We start from the raw sequence: 11,789 nt of genomic DNA, 5'->3' as shown, positions 1-11,789 counted from the left end.
GCTCTAAGCCTTGGGGAACTCCAAGAGAAACGTTCAAGATCTGTGAATCTTAGCAAACATTTTGTAACAGTTTTGTTTCACATTTATGATGATGGGACTGAAAAAGCTGAAAATTAATGCATTTGTTTTTTTTATTGATGTAATCTGACATGTTTTTTTTTTAGCTGTTTTCAATATTTACAATTTAATACTCCGTACTGATGCACCGTTAACCATCATTACTGATGTATCAATCCAAAGACTGAACAATTAAATTAAAAAACTTAGTCAATTCTGACATGCAGGAAATCACTTATTGGCTTAACTAGACAAAACATCAGTTCATTAAAGAAATCTGAATTTAAACATGTTCTCTATTGAAAACTATATAGAGAAATGTCATAAAGTTAAAATGAAAAAAAAAAAACAGGTGAGTTGATGTTTTTAGAAAAATCATTTTACAATTTATTCAACATTTTACAAGGAGTAAGACATCACAAACAAAAGTTTGTTTCCTCATAAATTAAACCCATCAAACAGTAAATGTTTTCCTCGAATGCTTCAAATATTCACATAGTTCAGATTTCTACTCAGGGGCAACAGTTCACATGTACATAAGTGCAAAAGTGATCTCAGTTTTACTACAACAACAATGAAGATTTTACCAATTTGGTTAATTTAAAGAAAACCCATAATATCAAAAGCAAAGAAAAGCAAGAAAGTCGACAGCAATGAGAAATAAAGATGCAGATTTTAGTTTAATTCTGAGAAATGTCCATCAGCGCTGACGGAGCATCAGGGCCACGCTAAGAAAACAATAATAAAATCACAAGAATAAAGTGAGGAGGATAAACTCCTATGACCACAAAGCTGAAATAATACAAGAATAAAATTGTAACATTACGAAAATAAATTCGTACGAGAATAAAGTTGAAAAAAATGAGAATAAAGTTGAACTACAGGAACAAACTTGCATGTTTGACTTTATTATTATAATATTGCGACTTTATTCCGGTGATTTTATTTATTTTTCCTTAGTCTGGCCTTGATGCTCGTCGTAATCAGCATCGCATGCAGCAGGGTGGTAGTGTTCCTGGGTATCCGAACTGGTTTCGTATCGGTTTCCCATAAGTCCACTGGGCCTCAGCCAAAGTCTGCTTGGCAGCTATTTTTATGACTGATAACAAAAGGCCTCCAGGAAGCTGTGAAATGTTCAGAGGTGACAAAAAAACGTAAAGAAACTAAAATCACAACAGGAGCCCGACCCCCACAGGCCCAAACATCAGGAGTCCTCGGCTGAGACGTCCAGCTTCCTCTGAGGGACGTAAACAGTCCTGGAGGCCGGCTGGCCGCTAACGGTTACCATGGCAGCCAGAGGCGAGAGCGGCACCGGCGTGTGGAAGAAGCTGTGCTGAGGGAGACCCGACGCTTTCGGCGTGGCCATCAGAGGCTGAAAGACAGAAAAATAAAAGAACTGATGGGAAGGAAGGCTGTGAGATGTCCTAGTTAAAGTTTTCACCTCCATTTTTTATTATGATTATTATTAAAAACTTGAGTTTAGAAATGTTCCAGCTGCAAACAAACGTTGCTCGGCTTCCTGAGGAATGACATGATTATCAGATAATCCACTCTGAACAAGAAGCCAAAGGAGAAAGAAAACATGGCAGGAAGAAACAAAGGAAGTAAAAAATGAAAGAATGAAGTAAAGAAGAAAGGAGGGAAAAAAGGAAGAAAGGAAAGAATGGAGGAAGGATGGAGGTCAACAAAAAGTATGGAAGGCAAAAAAAAATAGAAAGTATGAGGAGGAAAGAAGCAGAGAAGAACTGAAGGAAGGAAGAAAGAAATGGCCACCAACAGTAACGTGTACATTATGCAAACTCTCAGTCTGCGCCGATGAAGATCGGCCGTTTACCTGCTGCAGGCTGATCAGAGTGAGCGGCTGTCCAGGCAGCGCCGGCTGGACTGGAACCGGCGAGACGGGCTTGATGAACACCAAGCCTCTCGGCTGCAGGCCCAGCGGACCCAGAGCGGCGCCGGCGCCCTCTGGAGGCTGGGAGGACCCGAAGGCACCGGTCGGGCTGGAGATCAGACCCAAGTTCTGCAGCGTGAAGTTCAGGATGGCCGGGCTGGGACAGCTGACCCGACTGGGTTGGTGTGGAGAGGAGACGGCGGCGGCCGGGGGTTTGCTCAGGCGGAGGTTGGTAGGGGTCACTTCAAGGGCAGCGGCCGATCTGGAGCCTGAGGAGCAGATCAATCGTCAATACCGATTCCAATATTGATCTCACTTATCGATTCTCATCGAAATGATTTGAAATACGCACAAAGTTGTATTTAATTTAAAAAAGAAAATTGAAGCTTAAAAAATAATTAACATCTGAACATGAAATTATATTTTTTCCGCAGATTTTGTGGAGATAAATTTTCCTTTTTCAGGAAAAAAAATTTAAAAACCAAAAACTCCCATTTTTGTACATCCAATTGGGTCTCTACTGCTTCTTAAAACGTTGAAATAATCCAAGAATAAAATTAAAATAATCCATGACTGGAGTAATAAAATGAAAATAAAGTTTGAAAAAATGATACAAGAAAAACGATAAAAAATATATGAGAATAAAGTTAAAAAAAATACAAGAATAAAGTTTAAATAGTACAAGAATAAGGTAAAAAAAAATACAAGAATAAAGAAAAATTGATAGAGTATAAATAATATGGGAATAAAGTTGAAATATTAAAACTTTATTCTTTTATTTTTTCAAATTTATTCTCAATTTTATTTTTCTTATTTTCTCATCATCGCCCCATTACGCAGTCGTATTTTATGAATTCAACATATTATAAAAATGTTGCCCGTCATGTTACAGGAACACAGTCGACCCTCTGATGAGAGAAAACTGCACTTTTTAAAATAAAATGGCCGCTCATAATCTGGGACTAAGGTGGAGGTATTCACCTGCAGTCGGTGTTTGGTAGATGTAAGAGGACTTGTTGCTTTCTTCCCCAGAGTTCTGTAATTCCTTGTAGCTGATGAGGGATTGCTGAGAAATTGGGATTAAATATCCGGCTGGAACCAAAGTCTGGAGAGAACGAGACGGACTGGATGTTAAACCAAACGTTTTTCTCCCCTGAGCCCAGCGGAGCTGATCGCTCACCTCAGAGTGGATCTGTCCGGGTGTGAGCGGCACCGCCCTGACCGGCGTGAAACCCGCCTCGAGGTCAGAGGTCACCGGCCTGTCGTCTCTCTCCAGGAGGTTCTCCAGGCTGTGCTCCAGCGTCGGGCCGGCAGCACCGCCGGGGGTGTTGACGAACTCCGGGTCCAGGTGGAGCGCGCGAGGCGAGGGCCGGCTGACGAGGTGAGCGCCGCGGCGCGCCTTCAGGCGGGCCTGCAGGATCTCACCGAGCTTCGGAGAGCCGTCCTGCACGGAGCGAGGAAACGTCAAAGTCAGGGTTCAGACGCCTCAGGAAAAATCAAGCTTAAAGGTGAGTTTTCAAACTTTTCCAGCTAAAAGCAACGAAAATGTTTCAGTTATGACATCATTTATTTTATCAATAATGTCTTAGTATCGACATTCTGCAGCAGGAACGAGGTAAACTGAAATGGTGACTTAAAAATATCTGGTTCCAGCTGCAAATTACATTTTATAACTGCACTGCAAAAACACAAAATCCTTAAAAATATTAAAACTTCAATTAGTTGCTTTAAAGGTTTTTAGAGTCCTTAAATGTGCTTGATTGTAGAAACTGAGCCGTTTTGTATTAAAGTGCAATTAAACATTTGATTAAAAGACTACACTGCAAAAACACAAAATCTAAATATTGTAGTCTAGTTTCTAGTTCAAATATCTTAGAATTTGAAATAATAGAAAACTAACTTACAAGGGAATAACATTAAAAGACAGTTTTTAAAATGAATTTAAGGCACTTTAAGGATACGCCCGTCTAAATGAAAATAGTGAACATTACCATGGCAACAGCCCTCCATGCATCGTCTTTACCTTAAAGTTGGGGTCGGGCCGCCTGGCTTTCGAGGGGCTGCTCTCTGCGGTGGAACCCGGACGTTGGCGTTTGAGCGTCAGAGGACTGCTGTCGGACTCCCTGGACGCCGGTCGGCTCTTCGCCGCAGACGGCGCGTTCGGACTCTGGCCCATCTTGTCCTCGAACGTCATGGAGCGCACTGCGAGGCTCGTGGGCTGTGGCCTGGACAGAGCGTTGGACCTGAGGGAGGACGGGTGCAGGTAGACGGCGTAGGGCCCGTTGCCCCGCTGCCGAGGCAGCAGGACGGGGATCAGGGGCGAACACTGCGCCGGGATGAAGGTGACGGCGCCGGCAGCCTGCCCCGCTAGCGGCGTGCGAGGCGTTAGGTGGACTCCAGGCTCCTGACTCTGTGCTGTTAGCGGCACTTTGGGCGGGTCCATGTGACCGGAGGCGGGTGGCGGTAACCGCTCTGCTGCCGGGTCTCTCTCTGTAGCGGCCGGAGTTTCTTTTGGCCTGGAACAGAGGGAGAGCTCTGGGTCAAGAACCACCTTTCTCCTCATTTTGACACAAAATCAGTCTGCTAAGCCATCCATCCATCCATCCATCCATTTTCTTACATAGACCCTTGTCCCTCAGTGGGGTCGGGAGGGTTGCTGGTGCCTCCAGCTAACGTTCCGGGCGAGAGGCGGGGTCACCTGGACAGGTCGCCAGTCTGTCGCAGGGCAACACAGAGACACACAGGACACACAACCATGCACACACACACTCACACCCAGGGACAATTTGGAGAGACCAATTAACCTGACAGTCATGTTTTTGGACTGTGGGAGGAAACAGGAGTACCTGGAGAAAACCCACCATGCACAGGGAGAACATGCAAACTCCATGCAGAAAGACCGGGGCCGGGAATCGAACCCAGAACCTTCTTGCTGCAAGGCAACAGCTCTACCAACTGCGCCACTGTGCAGCTAAGCTGGCTAACGAAACAAAAAACTTTGTTTGGCAAATCTGCAGTGGTCGAGAAATGATTTACCAAGAGTAACAGAAAACGCTGAGTGAGAATATCAGACCAACATGGTTTATAAAACGATCCATTGTGCTTCCCTGAACAGGTTGTTATAGGTCTAAACATGTTCATTACATTTTTGCACAAAATCTTTCTCGCATAATGAGATTTCAGTCTGTCTGCAAAACCAGCTGACAAAACATGCTGGAGCTCATCTTGGGTTGCTAGGCAACAGGCCAGGCCTTTGCTGGGGTTGCTAGGTAACAGGCCGTGCTTTGTCAGGTTACAGTCCAAAGGCTTTTGTTCATTTTCCAGAAACAAAAAAACATTAACTTATTGCCAAAACCATCTAGGCGTTTTTTTTTAAAGAGCTTGTTCTGTTTTTAGAAGCAGTTAAAACCCAAAGAGAAACATAAAAACAAACTAAAGGTTTTAAAAACAGAAGCTGTAAAACCCCAAGGAGTGCATCAATGAAAAAAATACAGATTTTCCAAAAATGTATTCGATTTATCGTCTAACACTAGCAACAGGACCGTTATTCAGACCGTTACATTCTGCGGCTCCGTCTCACCTGGACTCCTGATCAAGTTTAATTTTACAAATAGCAGCAAGTTGGGCCATTTTGCTTGGAACATCCACGTTCGCTGAATCACCTGAGAACAAAGGAGGAAATGAATGTGTTAATCTGACAGCCTGAAAACCAGAGAGGTGGCTCCTTCCAGCGCCCCCTACTGACCGAGGACACACTTGGTGGGACTGCTGGGGGCGGAGTTGATTTTCCGCCGGTCGTCCTGAATGCTTTTCGCGAGCTTTATGAGGGACGGGTGCCGCGTGAAGCTGCGCTTGGCCCCCGATGACGGAAACAGGTTTTTGGCACAGTTTTCCACAGACGGTTCAAGGACTCGTTTCTTCTGGGATGGAAACTCGGACGAGGATTTTGACAAATCTGTTACAGAAGATGGAGAAGAGAAAATTCTGTAGCAAAAAAGAGATGAATCACACATTTTTCAAGTTTTCAAACTTTTCCAGATTAAAAACAATAGAAACTAAAAACAAGGCATAATTTGTTACTGTTTTTAATAATTTCTTGTGATGGTATTTTACATTCTATTTAAACTAAAAAATAGCTCAATTTAATGTAAATAGGAGTACATTTCAGCCCAAAGACTCAGACAGTTTTAGATTCATCTCAGAAATTTTCTAGAAAATTTTCTAGAAAATTTCGAAATCTTTTTAAATTTCTGAAAAGTTGAAAATTTGCAAGAAGATGTTGAGATTAATTTTCTGTAAAACTTTGGAAGTTCCTGCACTTCAAGTAAAATTTTTTGTATACATTTTTTCTCTCTCGCACATTTGTATCTAAAATGTTTTCCTTTTCCTCATAAATTTTCAACTACTGAAACCCTGAGGTTTTCTTATTTTCTATAAATTTTCCAAAATTAATCTCAAAGGTTTTTTGGGGGAAATGTTTCTATCTAAAATGAGCCTAATATGCCTTTATATACGTCAAAAAACAAAAATGCAAATTTAACAAAAATATCCCCAGTTTTAATAACCAACATATAAACACAAGACCGCTTTTACTTTATTTAGATTGAGCCATTAGGAAAAACAAATATTAATTTTGTTGAACAAATTGATTTGTGTAAAAGTAAAAGATGTTCCTGCTCAATTTAAATGCTGAAACACAAAATAAATGATAACTTGACTTTCTGTAAACTTTCCAAACCTTGAAAACACATCTTGGTGTGTTTCATGCATGAATTACTGTGCGTGAAAACAGGAAAGATTTGGGTTGATACCTTGAACCGGTGGAAGTTCTACCGGTCCGATCCATTTAAAGGCCGGTTTCCTTCCTCCTACTTCTGTAACGTGGAATTTCTCAATCAGCTTGAGGCTCCGCAGCACGTTGGCGATGTCGTACAGCCGCCTCACTTTGGCTGCAAACACACAAACAAGCAGTTAAACCATCTACTGTCAACACAAGCAAACATTTTACAAAACTAAAGTAGTTACTCCTCTTGGCTCTGATTCGTTGACATACATCATTAGTTAACCGATTTGAACCAATTTTAAAACTTTAATGAAGAATTAATCATAAGTTGATGAACTGTTTGCCTCCCAGGTCCAGAGATTGAACAAAGTCCCGTTTCTGAACTCACTCTTGAACTTGCTCTTGTCCTGATCTGCAACATGATCTTCTCCTATCAGGATCTTTGCAGCAACGTCCAGACTGACCACATGAGGGTTGGAGACCAGGAACAGCATGACGAACTTCTGGCTCATCACCCGAAGAGATTTATCTTTCCTACTGTTAACCGACGCTGGAAAGAAAGGAAGGATGCAGAGGGAAAACATTTAAAATCACCATGAATGGATTTATCATCAGGGCTACTATACATAGAACAGAAAGGAGTAAATCTGACAGACTAGAACATTTCTGAGCTTCAAAAGTGAAAAAATTGTTAGAAAAAACTCAGAAATTTTTACATTAATCTAAGAAATTTTCTAGAAATACCCCTACAAATTTCAGTGTTTGAAAAGTTGAAAAATTGGTAGATATTCTTGAGATATTGCTAGAAAAAAAATCAGAATATTTCATATTAATCTCAATTTTTTGAGAACTCAGAAATTTGAGTTTGAAAAGTTGAACAATTTCCAGAAAAAAAAGAAAAAACATTTTGACTACCGTAATCACAGAAATTTACTTATAAAAAATTTCTGAACTTTTTCTAGAAAATGTTCCAACTTTCTGTTTTTTCCATAAAGTAAGATTAATCTCAAAATTTCTGAGTTTGTTGGCAAAAATGTACTCTTCCTTTTATTCTGTCATAATAATCTGTAAAACCGTTTCTGTTTTCACCTGCTTTGAACTCGACTCCTGGATGCTCCACGAAGAAGAGCTCCTTCTGCTCGCCGCCCTCCGCCTCGTTCTCCTTCTCCTCCTGACTGAAGTCGAACTCCCGGTCCGCCACGCGCTGCCGGATCTGCTGCATCTGCTGGCCGTACCGGTGCGTCTCGCCGACGCTCCTCAGGATGGCCAGCGTCTCGGCCAGCTTGGTCCGGCCGTGCCAGGAGTAGCGGTTCTTAGCCGAGCGGCTCACCATGTGGAGGCTCTCCAGAACGTTCATGATGTCATAGATGCGCCGCCGCTCCACACCTGAGACCAATAATCAAGAGCTGTCCAATCAACTGAAAGGAAAATAACTGATTTCAACTAACAGACAAAGAAAATAATAGAATATTTACAAGTCCTGTTAGGACAAAAAAGAGTAAATTTCCACCAGAAAATTTAGAAATTTTCTGAACTCCAAAGTCAAAAAATTTGCTTGAAAAAATGTAACATTTTGTGATCTTAAAAAACAACAACAACAACAAAAAAAAGTCCAGAAAAACAAGAAAAAATTTTGCATTTCAAAAGTTGAAAATTTGACGTTTGAAACTCAGAAATTTCCCCATTTTTTTTCTTGGATGTTTCTGAGATTAATATAAAAGCCTTGTATTTTTATCTTTGCTCCATTGACATTACAAACATAAAAAGTTAGTGAAAGTGGACGCTGCACCACCAAACGCATAAAAATGAGAGAACATAAAGAAGACCGTCTCTCAGTTTGTGTCAACCACTTTCACCTCTTTCCAGTTGACGACTGGTGTGAGACTCACACGCTCCTTGGTTTCAGTTTTCTCGTCTGGTGTTGCAAGATATTTTTCAAAATGGCTGTCATAGCTCAAATGGAGAATTTATGTTTGCATCAGATTTTTTGTGCAAACCAAAAAGTCAGATTCAGTAACCAGTAATTTGCTAAACAAAAAACTTTGCTCCGGTAACAGTACAAAAAAATAAAAAAATAACATTAAGTGGATCATCTCTCAGTCTGTCACACACATCAGTTTTAGTTTTGGCAATTGATTTTGCTGCATATTGTTACTTTAAAGTTGTCTGAGTAAGATGAAAACATAATCAACATAAAGTTCAAATCATGAAAATCTGTAACATTTTATGTCAATATGACGGCCATCTTGAAAAATGTTATTCATCCTGAAATTCAAGTGAATAATGAGAAAGTTTTTATGCTTGTATCCTCACTTTAAAGACTTTTTTATTTTACAGTAGTATGCAGCACTAGTTGAGGAAATGCAGACGTACTGAGCTCTGTAGCGACGTCGTCCAGGCAGATGTCAGTCAGAACTGAATCCGGGTAATCTGGGTACCGGGCCAGAAACTTGTGACACAACAAACCCAGACTCTTATCTTTCCTGCTGATCATTTTCTCCGACTCATCACCGTTTTCTGAGTCCTAAAAGAAAAAAATCCAATCAGAAATACATCTCAAAACTCATCTTACTCACCAGTCCCGTCGGTAGAGCTGTTTACCTGTGTCGGGTCCAAACCGTCCCGGTCGTCGGCGTCCATGCACAGCTCCTTTTCCCTGTTCCGGATCTCAGGACTGGCGGCGCTGATCAGCATTTTAAGGTTGGAGGTCGGCGTCCAGGGGTCAACTGAACCAGCCTCCGCTCTCTTTTTGGGCGTCGTGAAGGGCCCCATTGAGCTGTCGTCTCTTCTGATTTCTTTGGAGGATTTAAAGAAGTTTGGGCTCAAACAAAACCATCGTCCTAACATGGTGGAGAAAGAACACTGGTAAGACCCGCAATATCAGTTAAACATGTACATAATGACAACAAAACACCACTAACAGTCAGTATTTTTACTTTAACTGGTTATCAGTACCATTATTTTACTTTATCTAACATTCTTGGAAAAAATAAGCTTTATATTAACATTTTTAATGTTTACACTTTTGTTATTTATTCAAACCCAACTTTGGTAAGTCTAGTGTGCAAGGACAGCTTCTAATAATGTAAAAGTAACTTAGTTTAACAAACATGTTAGACTGAGTTCTTCAACTTTCTCATTGTTTTTCACATTATAACCACAAACTTCAATCCATTTTATTGAGCATTGTTTTCAGCATTTCTTTCAACAAATATAAATCTGAAAAATAACTAAATAAAATCAGCCTTCAGAAGTCACCTTATTAGTTAATCAAGTTGATGTGCAGTTTAATCTGAATATAAATCCAGTTCTGTGAACCATTAGTGTACAATCAGCGTCATAAAATGACAAAATGTCAAAATTCTTGTACTCTACAACAGATTTATACCTAGTTAATATGCAAAATAAGAAGTTTGGGCATCCCTACTCTATTAAAAGATTATTTTCGAATAGCAGAGTTCTAAAATAGCTAAATAAAGATCGATTATTTATCACCTGTCTGTGCTGAATCGCATGAGAGGTACAAATTATTGAAAATATGTTTTAAAACTATATAAACTAGTGCACAGATATTGGCGGTAACTGACATACATTCCATCGAATCGCAGTGCTCAACGGCTCAAAAAGCCCCGCCCTTTTAACCAGAATCACCCAATGGGAGCTCGCGCTGAGACAGCGCGGCGGAAGTGAATGTCGGCCCGCGCAGGTAAGCTATTTTTTTGAAATGCTTGGCGCGGAAGATCTCCGTGCATAAACAGCGGCGGATTCCGCTAAAATCTCACATTTAAAGCCACAAACAGACTTATTCGAGAAGCTTACGGCCAAGAAAGGAACGCTGTCTTTTCAAAACCGTCTAGATTGAAGCAGAGGGAACTCGCAAAACGAGTTAATCTAGTCACGATTCCGCACTTTCAACCGCTTTAAACTTTGACACACTACACAGAGTTGGATGTTTTCTGTTAACCACCAAGGAAACATGAACGCTTTGTAACCGTTTCCACTTAAATACTCACCAAAATCCACGAAGCGATCCCCTTCCTCATAGAAAAATTCCCATCTTCAAAGTATCGCTCCAAAGATAAAAGTTGTGCCGCTAAAACGAGCTTTTTAAAGTGGAAGATCGGGAATTTCTTCAAGCAGAGAAAAACAAAGTCCGTTAGTTTTAACATTAAATCTACTCGTCTCTTGGTTTCCCTCCTCCTGCCAACATCCGCGGTCTTGTGATCAACTTTACTACAGTTGTGGGGAAACTTTGCCCAGTTTGTGATGATGACCACCAGCATCTGACCCGCCCAGTTGGAGCATGCGCACTAAAGCTTCCCCCCTTCCTGACGCCAAACCGTGAAGGAGGCGGGTTTTTAAAATCAGAAACTATTTCCTCATGTTCCCCACGTTTCTGTTACTCTGCGCCCATTCGGCGCCAAAGCCAACCTGGGAAAAAGACAAACAGCCAAACCCTAACAAACCTAATCTGGTCCAGGACTTACATAATCAGTTGTTACATCATTGTATAATAATCATATTTTTATGACCTACATCCAGTCCACGCTAAAAGAAAAAAAAGTCTCAGATACAATAAAGAAAATATAGTTTCGAAGAAAACCACAACTGTGTTTTCTATACGACTATATAAAACCGAATAATTACCACTTGTCCAATCATTTTAGTTTAATAATGGACAGAAAAAGGTGAATATATGATATTTGGTGAAAATTGTAAGTCTGTACATTTGAAATAGTTCAAAAACTATTCAAATGTGCAAGGAGTCATCTACCACAGCCACTGAAAATAATTTTATAAAAGTAATTTTCCGCAAAGAATAAAAAAAGTTAAATTAATCTCAGAAAGTTTGTAGAAAAAAAGTTTTAATTTTCTGAGCTTGAAAAGTAAAAAAAATTGAGAGAATAAATTCAGAAATTTTGAGATTTGCTTCAGAAATTTTTCAGGAACGAAATTTCTGAGTTTCAAAAGTGAAAATGCAAATTTTTTACTTTCAGAGCTCAGGAAATTTCCTGTTTTTTGTAGAATTCTTCTAGATTAATCTCATAATTTCTGAAT

General features: G+C 40.3%; 1 protein-coding gene across 1 annotated transcript; it reads right to left on the bottom strand.

The window, feature by feature from the left end:
* Positions 1-81: 81 nt before the first annotated feature.
* Positions 82-11,383, bottom strand: e2f8 (E2F transcription factor 8). The gene is made up of 13 exons (XM_008405969.3): positions 10,745-11,383; positions 9,333-9,571; positions 9,105-9,255; positions 7,821-8,117; positions 7,120-7,281; positions 6,760-6,897; positions 5,694-5,903; positions 5,529-5,610; positions 3,972-4,464; positions 3,129-3,392; positions 2,930-3,053; positions 1,892-2,217; positions 82-1,429 (listed from the first exon to the last, which is right to left on the bottom strand). The coding sequence occupies exons 2-13, from the start codon at positions 9,501-9,503 to the stop codon at positions 1,262-1,264; spliced, it is 2,586 nt and encodes an 861-aa protein (XP_008404191.1). The 5' UTR covers positions 9,504-9,571; positions 10,745-11,383; the 3' UTR covers positions 82-1,261.
* Positions 11,384-11,789: the final 406 nt, after the last annotated feature.

This window comes from Poecilia reticulata, chromosome 3, assembly GCF_904066995.2.
Source record: "Poecilia reticulata chromosome 3, P_reticulata-male-v2, whole genome shotgun sequence".
Classification (NCBI taxonomy): Eukaryota; Metazoa; Chordata; class Actinopteri; order Cyprinodontiformes; family Poeciliidae; genus Poecilia; species Poecilia reticulata.
The sequence above is the reverse complement of the archived record's forward strand: the minus strand, read 5'-3'. Positions and strand labels throughout refer to the sequence as shown.